At 39.6% G+C, this 15619-nt stretch overlaps 1 protein-coding gene across 1 annotated transcript in view; it reads left to right on the forward strand.

Moving 5' to 3' along the window:
- Positions 1 to 15619, forward strand: part of JADE3 (jade family PHD finger 3) — an 82620-nt gene that overhangs the window by 28714 nt on the left and 38287 nt on the right. Inside the window, exons 4-5 of the mRNA XM_049767405.1 lie at positions 9689 to 9879; positions 14943 to 15154. Of these exons, the coding sequence (XP_049623362.1) occupies positions 9689 to 9879; positions 14943 to 15154 (403 nt within the window). The remainder of the gene's footprint in view (positions 1 to 9688; positions 9880 to 14942; positions 15155 to 15619) is intronic.

The raw sequence follows: 15619 nt of genomic DNA on the forward strand, positions 1-15619 counted from the left end.
TTTGGGGCCTAGGCCTGGCCCCATACCCAGTTTCCCGAGACGATATGATTGGGGAGCAGTCTCAAGAGGCAGGTGCAAGAAAAATCATGCAGTTTCCTCGAAGATGCCCTATTTTGTCCTGAACCTATAAAACGTGGGGCTGGCCTCTTTTCCAGTAATTCACAACAGTATTACTAGTCGAGTTGCCTAGCCTAGAGGTTTCCCTTGTCACACCTCAGATAAGGTTCAGGTGGTGCCCTCCAAGGGGCAGTGTTAGAAGATGCTCTATATTCCCTGGGGAAATAGCCTGACCCACCCTCATTATCCTGAGTTTGTCTCAGAACTGAATAAACCTCAGCAGCATGAAGGTGTGTTTTGTATTTGATTGAACCAACATTTCAACAAGCTAAAAGTTTGGTACCCCATAACATAGTTTCTCTCTCTCTTCTCTCTCTCCTGTCTCCTCTCTCTTCTCTTCTCTCTCCTCTCTCCTCTTTCCTCTCTCCTCTCTCCCAAGATCGCCTGGCAATCTTTATTAGCATTCTCACCTGTCAGTTTCCCCCCCAGAAATTCTGTGTATGGCTTGGAAACTCCCTGGAAAATCTTTGTATGGATACCCTTAAATTCATTATCAGCATCAATTTTTTTCCCAAGCCCACAACACTCTCTCACAGACCTGTACCATAATATTAGCATACTGCCCTTCTCTGATTAACATCTCATAAGTTATATGAACCCCTGAAATTCTCCTACCAGAATGATTTAGAGTATGGAGTTTAGTCTTAGCCTCATGATTAAGCCACATCTTCCACTGTCAAAACTGCAATGGTCTCAGGCAAAGCCTAGCTTTTGAAAATCCTTAGTAGTACAAAACATACCTCACTCCAGACAGTAAGGAATTCAACACAATACAGCAATATTGGTCCATGTGGGGTGCAGGGCTTTTTGAACCATCTGAGTGAGACTATGTTCAAGCTTTCATAAAGTAGAGGCTTGGTTCATGAGGCCTAGATGTTTCTACTGAGTTCCTTTCCGCCTTTGAGTCTAAAGGGGCAGTAGCTGCTTTGTTATGGGTATTTCCCTTGCCCAAGGTGCTAAATCTAGCAGATGGTGATTTCTCCATTTAATGCCAGTGTGAGTGCCAAATTATTGGCCTTGGAAAGGTTTCTATTTCAAGAGTACATCACCACTGGGAAGGTACTTTTACTCTGTAATATAGAAGGTATTTCAGAGACCATGGCATTCACATTCCTGAGCAAAAGTTTTATATAGAGATGCATGTAGATGCATCAAAATAACATCAAAAGAAATGTCAGGCTATCCAATATGTATATTACCATCCCAATAAGAGATATGCTGAAAGTTGTAGCAACATTAGCCAAAACCCAAAAAATTAGCATAGCTTTGACCACCCAGTGAATTCTAGCCCTGACCCACCAAGAGACCATGGTCCTGACATATGAGGGGATCATTTTACTCACTATCCTTAGGTTCATGTTCAGTGTCCCTGTTTGGGTACCAATTATAAATGATGCTGGTAAAGTAAGATCCCAAGATGTAGAAGTCACAGGTGAGGTTGGATCCTAGGCGATTAGAGTACTCACAAAGAAGCATCCACAAGCCACATTGGAGAGTACCATATTTTCTGGCGTATAAGACTACTGGGCATATAAGACGACCCCCTACTTTTCCTGTTAAAATATAGAGTTTGGGCTATATTCGCCGTATAAGACTACCTCTCTTAATGCACACCAAAGGGAAATTAAAAAAAACATAAGAGTAAAAGTGTTGAACCCTCAAAGGTTAACAGTATATGTTTAATAAAGCTAGGCTTTGGAGTCTTACATTTTACATTTTACAATTGTCATTTGTAGTGAGTGACTGTGATTTTTTTTTAATTGTGATCTACATTGAGAGTAGGGAGAGGGGGCTCCTTCAAGAGCAGCTGGCTGGGGTGCAGTGATTAATAGGATAGCTCGAGGGAGAAAGAGCACCTCCTCTGTGTTCCTAAAAAGCTGAACAAAGGACTGAGCACCAGAAAGCCACAGACCAGTGATGACACCCAGCAGCTGGATGGGTTGCAGTGCTAGGTAACTCAGCTCCTCTGTGTGCCCTGAAAGATTAATCAGGACAAGCAGAGGACTGAGTAATGACGCCTGGCAGCTGGATGGGATGCGGAGGTAAGAGAGGTGCAGATCACTCATCCCTGAAACGAGTAAGTTTCAGCATGCCATATATTAGCATATACAATGACCCCCAACTTTTTTTTGTGGTTTTTGGGTCACACCCGGCAGTGCTCAGGAGTTACTCCTGGCTCCATGCTCAGAAATTGCTCCTGGCAGGCACGGGGACCATATGGGACGCCGGGATTCGAACCAATGACCTCCTGCATGAAAGGCAAACGCCTTACCTCCATGCTATCTCTCCGGCCCTGACCCCCAACTTTTAAGAAGTTTTTCATGGGTTAAAAAGTTGTCTTATATGCCAGAAAATACGGTAATTTAGTTTATTATAGGTGGGAAATATATATATTATTATATTAGGGAAGAGTATGTTTGGACTCAGTGCCAGCCAATCAGGTAGGATGGGAGAGGAAATTAAAACAGGTGTGCTTCTGTTAGGGAATACAGGGTAAAGGGATTAAGGAAAGCAGGGTTTTGCTGCTTAAGATGATTAGCTATAATGGGGAGCATTTTTCATGTACCCTTTGTTCATCTGTATTTCTTCTTTAAGTACATTTCTATTCATTTCTTCTCCCCATTTTGATGGGGTTAGATGCTTTTTTTCTTGTAAAGTTCAATCACTGCCTTATATATCTTAGATATTAACTCCTTCTCTGATGGGTATTGGGTGAATATATTTTCCTATTCTGTGGGTAGCCTTTGAATCCTATTCACTGTTTCCTTTGAATTGCAGAAGCTTATCAGTTTAGTTTAGTCTCATTTGTGTATCTTTGCTTCCATTTGCTTGGACAGTAATGTTTTATCCATGATTATGCCTTAAGCATCAATGTCATGGAGTGTTCTGCTTGTGTTTCCCTATATGCATCTTATGGTCTCAGGTTTGATATCAGGTTTTTAATTTATTTGTATTTGCTCTTTGTGTGTGGTGTTAAAGAGGTCTGTGTTCAGTTTTTTGCATGTAGTAGAACAGTTTTCCAAACACTTGCTCCAATTTGTTTTTCTTGTCCAAGGTTTATTGGGGCCGTAGCGATAGCAGAACAGTAGAACATTTGCCTTGCATGCGGCTGACCCAGGATGGACCCAAGTTCAATTCCCGCATCCTATATGGTCCCCCGAACCTTCCAGGAGTGATATCTGAGTGCAGAGCCAGGAGTAACCCCTTAGAGCTGCTGGGTGTGACCCAAAAACAAAAAAAAAGATTAATTGATCATATACCTGGCGGTCAGTCTCAGAATATTCAAGTTTTTTCCATTAATCTGAGTGTTTGTCTTTATTCTAATACTATGCAGTTTTAATGACTATTGCTTTATAGTACAGTTAAAAATTGGGGAAAGTGATGCCTCCCATCTTCTTTTTCCCAAGGATTGCTTTGGTTATTCATGGACATTTATTGTTCCAAATGAATTTTAAGAGTGATTGACCCTCTTCTCTGAAGAATATCACAGGTATAGGGATTGCATTAAATCTCTACTATGCTTTGTGAAGAATTGCCATTGTAATGATGTTATCAATCTTCCAAATCCATGAGCAGGGTATATGTCTCTATTTCCTTCGGTCCTTCTTTAACACTTCTTGAAGAAATGTTTTGTAGTTGTTTTTTTTTTTTTGTATGGGTCTTTCCCATCTTTAGTTAAGTTGACTCCATGGTACATGATTTTCTGAAGTACAGTTGTGAATGGGATTGTTTTTAATGTTTCTTCTCTTTGATTATTTGTATATAGAAAATTCATAGATTTTTGCATGTTAGTTTTGTAGCCTACCACTTTACTATATGTATCTATTGTTTCTAGAAGCTTTTTGGTAGAGTCTTTAGGATGTTTTTAAATATTCTATCACTGCAAACAGTGAGAGCTTGACTTCATCCTTACCTATCTGGATTCCCGTGATATCTTTTTCATGTCTGAAGTTGATTTTGTCTGATATAAATATGGCCACCCCAACATTTTGTGGGGGTTGTTAGCCTGAAATACTGTCTTTAAACCTTTTGCTTTGAGTATTTGCCCTTCCTGTTCAAATGAGATTTTGTAGGCAACAGAACTTCGGATGTGGTTGTCTTATTTAACCTTCCACTTAATTGATGCATGTATACCACTGGCATTAAATATGATTATTATCGTGAGGTTTTGTGTCATTGTTATCTAGATGTTTTGCATGTTTGTGAGATTTGTCTTCTCTTACTGTAGCTTGTAAACTTGGTTGAGTCAGATGTTTCTGAGCTGTTGTCTCAGTCTTTTAAAACTGCATGAGTTTTACTGAGTATTCTTTATGAAGCATTTCTTCCATTAATTTTTTTACTATATCCGACCATTGTCTTTGGATCCTTAGGGTCTCATTTGATAAATCTGCTATAAATCTTAAGGACTCTCCTATTATATAATTTCCTTCACTGATCTTGCTGCTTCCAGTAATCTCTATTGTTGGCTTTCTTCATTCCAATTAGTATGTGTCTTGGAGTGTTTTATTTGGGTCAGTAGTAGCTGGTACCCATTTGGGCCCCTTGAATCTGGGAGTATGTTCATTAACTATGGAAACTTTTCAGTGATTATTTTTTGAATAGTGCTTTGGATGCCTTCCTGGACCTCTGGGACTCCAATGATTCTTAGGTTGTTCCTCTCAAATTCAGAGTTGTCAGCTGTTCATTTATTGTGAAGCTTTTTTTTATCTTCTGACCTTGTCTGGAGGTTTTATATTTTTTAATTTAAGCACCATGGTTAAAGACTGTTCATACTACAGGTTCCCCCCCAGGTAAAGTTGTTCATGATTGAGCTATAGTCATACAGTGTACAACACACTTCATTATTTCTTACTTACCATCACCAATGTCAACAGTTTCCCTCTCGCCCTTCCTAATGCCCTTTTCCCTCCCACACACTCTCCCCCAACTACTTCTGAGGCAGGCATTTTACTTTACTCTCTTTTTTTCTTTTTTGACACTGTGGTTTGCACTACTGTTAATGAAGGGGTGCCATGCAGATCCTTTTTGTGTCTGGAGATTTTCTATATCTCATCTTAGAGCTCACAGATTTTTGTCCTCAGCTACTTTTACTCTTCTACTGATGCCTTCCAGTGAGCTTTTCGATTTATCTACCAGATTCTTTTGTTGTTGTTTTCATTGTCATTGTTGTTGTTGTTGTTGTTGTTGTTGTTGTTGTTGTTGTTTGGGCTGCCCCCAGCATTGCTTAGAGCTTATTTCTGGCTCTGTACTCAGGGATCACTCCTGGTTAGCTTGAGGGAACCAGAGGTTGGCCATGTGTAAGGCAAAAGGCCCTACCATCTTTATGGATCCAGTCCCTCATTTAACAAATTCTTTAGTTCTGTTTTAGTTTCCTCATTTCCTCATGTCCTTTTGTGTTTTGTTGGATGTCTGTTCTACTGTTTCTTTTGCCTTTTTAACATACTCAACATTTTCTCTCTACAATCCTTATCAAAGGGGTTATATTGCTAGTTGAGATTTCAGGGCTACCATATTCATTCGCTAAGCAAGCTAGGGTTCTGTGTTGCTTTTGCATTCTGCCTATTGCATTTGGGAGTGTTTTATCTGCATTGTTTGGTGTGTGATTAGATGACTAGAGTTAGGAGGTCATTATATTCTTTTCATAAAATATGAAGAAGTGAAGTATAAGGAGGTTGTATGTTTCACAGGGATTCTGACCTGAAGCAAAATGTCAACTTCTGAATATAGCTTCCTAGCTACATTGACACTTTGAGTTTGAGGGACCAGCTGAGCCCAAAAGGGGTCTAGCCAGGCAGCAGAAGGCTTTGGAGGAGTCCTAAACTCTATTTCTTATTATTTTCATAACCCTATATATTTGATTATAGTGTTTTATCATAATTTATGATTGTAGCCATTTTAACTGAGAAAATAAAATCTTACAGAAATGAAGTAACTGCCTAATATTATTGTGTGCTCTATCACCATTCATCATTTTCTCCATAACATAAAATCATGAGTTTGGCTTAAAAATATCTTTTGTATAGAATGTGGTTATGCCTTTGTGCACCCCTTCTCAGGTTTTTCTTTCTAAATATATTGAACTTTATAGCCATTGCATCAAGAACACACTATTAATGCAACATTTTATTAAATGAGTGGTAGAAGGGAGCCATAATTTTAAATGAAGTATTTTGTCAATATTTTTCATAGCAGGTTACAAAATTGAGTTTGTATGATCATTTGCTTTCTAGAAAGGGATCTACCATTAACTTCCAGTTGTAAGAACGATATTTTTCCAGGGTAGAAAGGGGAAACATTGGGCCACTGCTGGAAGAGATTTCCATGCCTGCCACCACCATCATGTAGTCCGAGGACAAGCTCAGACTATGACGAGCCCCCCATGGCACCAAGGAAGAGCCAGGCCTGTCCTTGTACCTGGTGGGGGAGGCCAGCTTTGGCCCCGTCCAGCCAAGTAGGGAAGGAGGGCAGGCTGTATCAAATATTGCTGCAGATTATCTTACAGTACCTGCAAGAGCAAGTGGCAGCTGCCATCAACACCAAGCCTCTGGACACCCTGCCTGCCCACCAACCTGTGTTGGAGACACTGAGGCTAGTCAGGAATGGGTGCAGTGCAACCATTAGAGGGCCTTCCAAGGCATGCTGTGTAAACTGGACATCAAAAATCAAAAACGGGGACAACATTAAGTACTTGTCTCATGTGATGGTTCACATGTTCAATGACAGAGTAACAAGCTGGGACCACATTGTGATTCTTTGGGGGCATTTGTGGACAAGCACTTGAAAAGGTTATTAAACTATGAAAAATGCATCAAACTATTAGCAGAGAGCATCACAGACATTCTGGTCAGGTCAATACAGGATTGGCTTATCAAAGAGGCTAGGATGGGTTTGTAGGGTTCTTTGACGTAGAAAATATAGAATGCAGCATTAGAAATGTGTTGCTGACTTTCGCAGGTGTTGCTGGAGTAGGAGTTGGCATATCTGATAAGATAGCATATAAGTGCAACAATGGACTCTTACCAACTTCAGCCACCATGCAGTTACATAATGACTGCTGTAAAATCAAATATATTTATGAAGTTGGACTTCAAGCTGCCCAGGCTGTAACCTCCAAGAGTGTTCTACCTGAGTAGAAAGGCAAGTGGCAAAAGGATTGTGGCTAACAGGACTAAATACATGAGGGGAGTAGCCCCCCTTTGAAGAGTCACTGTCTGAAAATAGCACTGGTCAGTTTTGGCAACAGGCAAACTTTGGGAGACCATAGAGAACTTTCATTTTTCCTTGTCTAGAACCAGGAGAGTGGCCAGTAGCCAGGCTAGTCATAGAAGTCATTAATCATGCCACTAAACTCATTAGTTTCTTAAAGTGTTAAAGAGGAGCTCTAGAAATGCCAGTAATTTATGTAAAATGAATTGAAGATATGACTATAACTAAAATCCTCAGTGCTATACAACAGTATATGAAGGGGGAAGCTTTTTCCTAAATAATTTTGTCAGGTCTAATTCTTGATCAGAAAAGTCTTTTTAAAGTGCTCAGGACTTTTTTTATTTTTATTGGTTTTTGGGCCACACCCGACAGTGCTCAGGGGTTACTCCTGGCTCTGTGCTCAGAAATTGCTCCTGGCAGGCTCAGAGGGCCATATGGGATGCCAGGGATTGAACCTGAGTCCATCCTGGATCAGCCACATGCAAGGCAAATGCCCTACAACTATGCCGGCTCCAAGTGTTCAGAACTTTTTATACCTGATCTATATGTTCTATTTGGCTTGGCTTCAGTTATTCTTTGTTAGCCTGTTAATGACCAAGAATACTTGACTTAAGGCTCATTAATTACAGTTACAAATGTGGAATGTTCTCACTTAAAGACAAAAACAACTAGTAAATATATTTGTCTGTAAAATTTGTATATATTTTGTAGAACATCTATTTGAACTGTAAAGGGAATCTCAAATTCTCTTTTTATGCCCTTTTGAAATGTACAGCTTAGGTAGTTAGGAACCTATTTCTTATCATTTTTCTATTCTAAACTTTGTCCTGGTCAGTATAGAGGCTCCACTTGCCATAATCCAATCCCAGGTGAATGGGTCTGAAGCTGGTGCTGCAAGGATTAAGAAAACAAGATAGACATAAGAGAAAAACATGGGATTAAGGGGCTTCCTGCCTCATGGACTGAGTGCCAAGTATCCTCCCTATATGATCTTTATTGTTCAGAGTCAATCCACATGAGGAGAAGGGAAGGTGTAGTTAACAGACAAAAGTGCCTCTCTAATGCTACCCATCGCTAAGGGATGGATAAAGGGAAGAGGAAGCTAGGGGAAAGTATCTGTTTGGGGGAAAGTAAGGTGTGATCTTTGTTTAACTACAGTTAGTTCTGGAGTGTGTACTGAAGCTACTGATGTAATTATATGCAACTCAGTTATAGTGGAACAACTTTGATACTTGATTATGCCGGCTTTCATTTTTCTATATGATTTAAGTAGTCCTTAGCTAGGTTTTATATTTTTTAAAAAAAGGCAAACAACCTGGAGTTGAGATATTGGAGAATGGAGATTAGTCCTTTCACTTTATTACATGTAGGTCTTCAGTAATCTAGTCAAAGTGTAGTTTTAAGTTTTGTTTTTGTTGGTGTGTGGGGAAGTAGACCCACAGGCTGATAACTAATAATGAGTTCTGATTGGGCAGCTGCATGCACATTTGAGTTCCTTCCATTTGACCTAATTTAACTGGTCATACTAACCTGAGTTTATGAGCTCATCTTCAAAGATTTTGCTAAAAGATTTTTAGCTGTTCCAAACTGGATTTACTATTTCTGGCAGTATGTGTATAAAAAGATCATATCGGGGGCTGGGGCAATAGATTAGCAATAGGGCATTTGCCTTGCATGCAGCCGACCCAGGATAGACCCTGGTTAAATCCCCGGTATCCTATATGGTCCTCTAAGCCTGCCAGGAGCAATTTCTGAGTGCAGAGCCAGAAGTAATACCTAAGTGCCGCTGGGTGTGCCCCCTAAAAAACAAACAAACAAAAAAGATCATATCAGGTATATTAGAGATATTTGATCTCATGTTTGGATAATAAATTATAAAATGGTGTCTTGGAAAAGCAGACAGGAGTCTTATTATGGTGCTATTATTAGGCTTGTTAACACAGTTTTAAGCCTGGTATGTCAGTTTAAAAAAAAATCTTCATTTTATTTCTATTAATGGTTCCCAAACTTTGTTTTAAATTTTAGTCTTGCCATCTCTTTGCATTTCATAAAAAGAAAGGGGGCCATGCGGTTCCTGAACATAGCCTGAGTACTGATAAAGTCATATTCAATCAGTTGCTAGAATCTCGTTGTTACAAGTGTCTTTCTTTTTTTTTTTTTTTTTTTTTGGTTTTTGGGCCACACCCTGTGACGCTCAGGGGTTACTCCTGGCTATGCGCTCAGAAGTTGCTCCTGGCTTCTTGGGGGACCATATGGGACGCCGGGGGATCGAACCGCGGTCCGTCCTAGACTAGCGCAGGCAAGGCAGGAACCTTACCTCCAGCGCCACCGCCCGGCCCCAAGTGTCTTTCTTTTGCTTTTCTAGGGTTACCGGTGAGAAGGCAAAGGATGTTCTGTTTGTCCGACCACGGAAATACATTCACTGCTCCAGCCCAGAGACTGCAGAAACTGGCTACATCAACATCATGGAGTTGGCTGCATCTGTATGCCGCTATGACTTAGATGATATGGACATCTACTGGCTTGAGGAACTCAATCAGGACCTCGTACAAATGGGTAAATTGTTTTTTCACTAGGTAGTTGTCTTTGACTCATAACTTTTAAGTTATCAGAAGTATTTAATTTGTTGTCATTTCATGGCTTCCTTTTTCTGGCCTTATCACTTGGCTTCTCTTTGATTTTTAATGAGGCACTTCTGCAAATGCATGAACACCATTGAAATAGGAGTAATATACTCAGGTCATACAGGTTATTTGATTTGGTGTGCACTCACCAAATCAAATGCACGTAGTATCCAGTCATCTTCTGCCGTCAGCTGGAGAGGCAGTGCTTCAGCTCAGTCCACAAGTCACCGCGAGCTGAAGAGGTAGGCAGCTGAACTGAACTGTACGCCACTGAACTATTTAACCCACAGTATTCTGCACTCTGTATAAGACCAACAGCAGTGATGATGATATCTGTGAACTCAGTGATGATGACAATGTCTATGCTGATACACTCGCATCAGATACAGCTGGAGCTATTTGGACATACAGATGAGGAGGAGGAGGAATCCAGTTTTGAAGGATTTTAACCTTTGTGATTTAGCTTGATTACCTGTTAAGCTAAGGTTTTCTGCACTTTATTTAAAATTTTAAAGTTATTGTTGCTAGTTTTCAGTTTTTCTTTAGCAATAAATATTGAAAAACATTCAACCTACTGATTCCTTAGTTATTACAATTGTTTGGAGTATATATTTTTATTTTTGAAATTTACCAGTGGCTGCTGCATTTTCCACCTCGGCTTATACTCAAGTCACTTAAGTTTTCCCAGTTTTTAGGGTACAATTAGGGGGGTTGGCTTATACTTGGGTCGGCTTATACTCAAATATATAGGGTATTCAAATATGACCTTTTCTTTCTTTCTTTCTTTATGATGAATAGCACAGGTCGTTTTCTAAATTTTAGTGTGAAACTGGCCATGAACATCTGTTTAAGAAGAGTTCTGATGCTGGCTCCTGGCTCAGTCCTGACAAACAGGGGTAGCAAGCCTCTGCCATCTCTGTCTCATAGAGATAATTTCCATTCTTAGCATTCAGCACACTTCAATAATTGCTACTGGTGACCAGTACCATTTAATGCAAATCATGTAATTGTGCCACCTTGGACAAAAGCAATTAAAAGCAATATATCCCCCCAAAGCACTTTAGATTTCCTTCCTGTGGTTTATGGAGTTGACATGCAATTCTCAAAGGTCAAATAAAAGGGGTCAAGGGCTAGAGTGATAGCACAGTGGGTTGGATGCTTGCCTTCTATGCAGCTGACCCGGATTTGATCCCCATCATCCCATGTGGCCTCCTGAGCCCGCCAGGAGTGATTCCTGAGTGCAAAGCCAGTATTAAATCCTGAGCATGGCCAGGTGTGATTCAAAAACTAAATAACTAAATAAGAGTGGTCAGAGTGATAATGAAGCGGGTAGGGTGCTTGCCTTGCATGCAGCTAACCCATATTTGACCCCCAGCACCCATCATGGTTTCCTAACCCCATCAGGAGTGATCCCTGAGCACAGAGCTAGAATTAAGCCCTGAGCACAGCTAGGTGCGTCCCCCAAAAAACAAACAAAAAAAATCAAATAAGATAAAGCATGAATAATTATACAGAATTTGGAAGTAAACAGAATAATTTAAAAGTAAATACATACCAGCATGCTGGGAAATGTTAGTTGAAACTGACTTTATACTTATGGTTCTTTTTGACTTTTGAGCAGTGTTTAGGTCCAAGTGGTCTGATGGAATTGTGGTTAGTTTTTAAATTCCCATTTGTGTTGTGATTAATGATTTGTATCACATTTGTTCAGTGTTAGTACAACTTTTCATTTTATTCTCTCTTCTCTTTTCTTTCAATGTTGATAACTGAATTCTTGAAAATAAAAAATTAGAATTTTAATGACATGACTTGCACATGGTGTGATTGACAAAGGTAGTTACCCTGCTAGTAATCTACATTTCTTTTTTTTTTTTTGTCTTTTGGGCTATACCTGGTGGTGCTCATGGGTTATTTCCTGGCTCTGTGGTCAGGAATCACTGTTGGTGGGCTCAGGACCACCATGAGATACTGGGGATCAAATCCAGGCTGGCCGTGTGCAAGGCAAGTGCCCTACCCTCTGTACTCCAGCCTATAATCTTATTTTTAAAGTTTTTATTTCATGACTCCTTGCTGTAAAAAAGTGCAGAGAGGGGGCTGGAGAGATAGCATGGAGGTAAGGCGTTTGCCTTTCATGCAGAAGGTCATCGGTTCGAATCCCGGCGTCCCATATGGTCCCCCGTGCCTGCCAGGAGTAACCCCTGAGCACTGCCGGTGTGACCCAAAATCCACAAAAAAAAAAGTGCAGAGAGAACTAAATATAGGTGAGATCTACAAAAACTGACAAAGCGGAAATGTAAGGGTATGAGGGCATGCACAAGTGGACTGATGACTCAACATCTGGTTGTTGAACTGTGCAACGTCCATACACATTGTGTTGATTCTAGTGCTTGCTACCTGCAGCAATAAAACCATCGTAGGAGGATCTTACAAGGTAATAAAATTTGTTTTGGAATTTTTCAGTTAATTTACCCAGTTGGCTGGGTGTTTTGTAATGAACTTATTTGAAGAAATAATTTAGTTTTACAGAAAAATACGTATTTAGTACAGTTACATATGTCACACTTTATTTCCATGAATGTTAACATTCCATTTTACCATGGTACATTTGTCAAAGCTAAGAAACTATCACAAGCACCTTTCTATTAAGTAAATTACAGGCTTTGTTGAGATTTCACCAGTGTTTTTATTAATGGCCACTTTCTGTTCCAGGATCCTATCTAGGATACATTGCATCTAGACTTGGAGGACTTTTAAAACAGGATTGTTTTATTTCAAGATTTGTATTAGGGTGAATAATACTTCTGTGAAGCTTCTAAAAGCTTAAAATCAAACTTTTAAAAAAGAAACATTAAATTAAGCAGTGTGGGGAGCCAGAGAGATAGCATGGAGGTAGGGTGTTTGCCTTGCATGCAGAATTATGGTGGTTCAAATCCCGGCATCCCATATGGCCCCAGGAGCCTGCCAGCAGCGATTTCTGAGTGTAGAGCCAGGAGTAACCCCTGAGCGCTGCTGAGTGTGACCCAAAAAAACAAACAAAAAATTAAGCAGTGTGAGGAATTTTTTTAATCAGGTGCTTCCAAGCTAGAAAAATAATACAAGGATTAAAGCTCTTGCCTTGCAGTCTGCCTCCCCCTGTTAGAATCCCCTAGCACCACTTATGGTCCTCTGAGCACAGTCAGAGGTCACTTCTGAGGATAGAGTTAGAAGTAGCCCCCTTAGCTCTGTTGGTGTGCCTCCAAGTGCCCCCAAGTTAAGTGCTTACTATACAATTAATATTGTATGAATTTTACTTTATTTCAATATCACATATAGTCAGTCAGTGAGTTTGGTATTACTATCCTTACAATATAGGTAAGGAAAATAAACCTTTAGAATGGATAAATGACTTGTCAGTTTTTCTTGGTTGGAAAACTAAAGTAAAACTAGCAGCTGAACTTTTGGCTTCATACTTAACCATAACATTAAAAACACAATTTATGGGAGCTGAAGAGATAGTACATCAAATAGGGCTCTTGCTCTGCACTTGGCCAACCCAGGTTCAATCCCAAGCACCTCAAATGGTGCAGTGAGCCCTGTCAGGAGTGATCTTAAGTGTGAACCAGGAGTAATCCCTAATCACTGCCAGGTCTGGCCAAAAATGTAAAAAGCTAGCATCCCTTGGTAGTTCCTTAGGATATCTTATTTTACAAATTAAGTAGAATACTTGTGTAAATTTGTTTTAGGTTATTTTAAGAATTAATCTTAATTTAAAAGCTATTATTAGAATACTTGTACTTTCACAAAATCTTTAGTATCCCTAAGGAGAAAAATATTTGTTACCAGTGTCTACCACATGGACCATTTAGTTAGTATGGAAGGCTAAATTAAAAGTATAAAAGTGAAATCAGAAAACAAAAAAGGTAATTTAGAATTTGCTTGTAGACTTTGTGAATGCCAATAGTTTATTTTAATTTACTACTGAAAAATATTACTGGATAATTTTGAATCAGGTTTAAAAACCAAATTTTTATATATATATATTATAATATCTAGGATTCTCTTTTATGTTTTTCTGTCTTTTAAATTGTAATTTTATTGGGGCTGGAGCCATGGTGCAAGCGGTACAGCATTTGCCTTGCATTTGCTGACCTAGGATGGACCGTGGTTCGATTCCCGGCAGCTCATATGGTCCCCATAGCCAGGAGCGATTTCTGAGTGCAAAGCCAGGAGTAACCCCTGAGCGTCACCTGGTCTGGCCCAAAAACAAAAACAAAACAAAACAAAAACCCTGTAATTTTATTATAAACGTTAAACATGGGCAGGGGAATATCACTTAGTAGAAGTAGTGCCTCATATCTGAGACCCTGGATTTGATCATTGGCATTCATACATATATCCACACATGCACATTAGTTTTATTCATTTGTACTAATTTTATAAGAAGAAATTAAAGCGCTGAAACAATAGGATATACCCTTGTATGGGACTGACCAAGGCTCAATTTCTGGTACAACATATGGTCCCCCGAACCTGCCAGGAGTGATCACTCAGCTCAGAGCCAGAAGGAGTAAACTTTGAGCACTAGTGGGTGTGACCAAGAAAACAAAAAAGTGAAGGAATTATAACTTATGAATTATTTATGTGTTTCTAATTTTCACTGTGCTCTAAAATTTTCAGAATTACAATGCTCAGTAAAAATATTCCTCAGTGGAAATAAGAGAACACAGATTTACAGGATTTAGACAGAAAATGAAAAGATCAGTAATACATCTTATAAAGAATATGATAAAAAAGAATATGATGAAATACATTTCTCCTTTCATGTGACAAACTATTTGATTATATTTCATATTAATATAACTATAGTAAAAGGTTTTTTTTAAATTGGATTGTTTTGGGTCAGAGAAAATGCAGTTTTATCCTTTAGCATCTCCCATAAACCTTTGCACAGGCTTAAAATAGGTGATTTGGGAATGAAAGCTAACTCACAGGTTGATTGTTTGTATTTCTGTGCAGGTTATGGACGAGTTAATGAGGATCTTATGGAAAAGACAGTAGAAGTTCTGGAACGCCATTGCCATGAAAATATGAACCATGCTATTGAGACAGAGGAGGGGCTAGGCATTGAGTATGATGAAGATGTGATATGTGATGTGTGCCGGTCTCCAGACAGTGAAGAAGGGAATGATATGGTGTTCTGTGATAAGTGTAACATCTGTGTACATCAGGTTAGTGAGACTAGAGATCATCGTCTCCCCATTCTGAAGTTCAGTAACAATATCCTACACCCGTATCTAGGTAGCAGCTTTCATTTAAGGATAAAAATAAAGATTTGGGGGCCGGAGAGATAGCACAGTGGCCTTTGCCTTTGCAAGCAGCCGATTCAGGACCTAAGGTGGTTGGTTCGAATCCCGGCGTCCCATAAGGTCCCCCATGCCTGCCAGGAGCTATTTCTGAGCAGATAGCCAGGAGTAACCCCTGAGCACCGCCGGTTGTGGCCCAAAAACAAAAAAATAAAAAAATAAAAAATAAAGATTTGTTCAAGATTCAGAGAAATAGCAGAGAGGTATGTGCTTGCTTGCACATGGCCAACCCTGGCTCAATGCCCAATTCTCACATATGGCCTCCAAGCACAACCAGAAGTGACCCTTAAACACAGAGCAAGGAATAAGCCCTGAGCACTGTTGAGCTTG

This window comes from Suncus etruscus, chromosome X (assembly GCF_024139225.1).
Source record: "Suncus etruscus isolate mSunEtr1 chromosome X, mSunEtr1.pri.cur, whole genome shotgun sequence".
NCBI lineage: Eukaryota > Metazoa > Chordata > Mammalia > Eulipotyphla > Soricidae > Suncus > Suncus etruscus.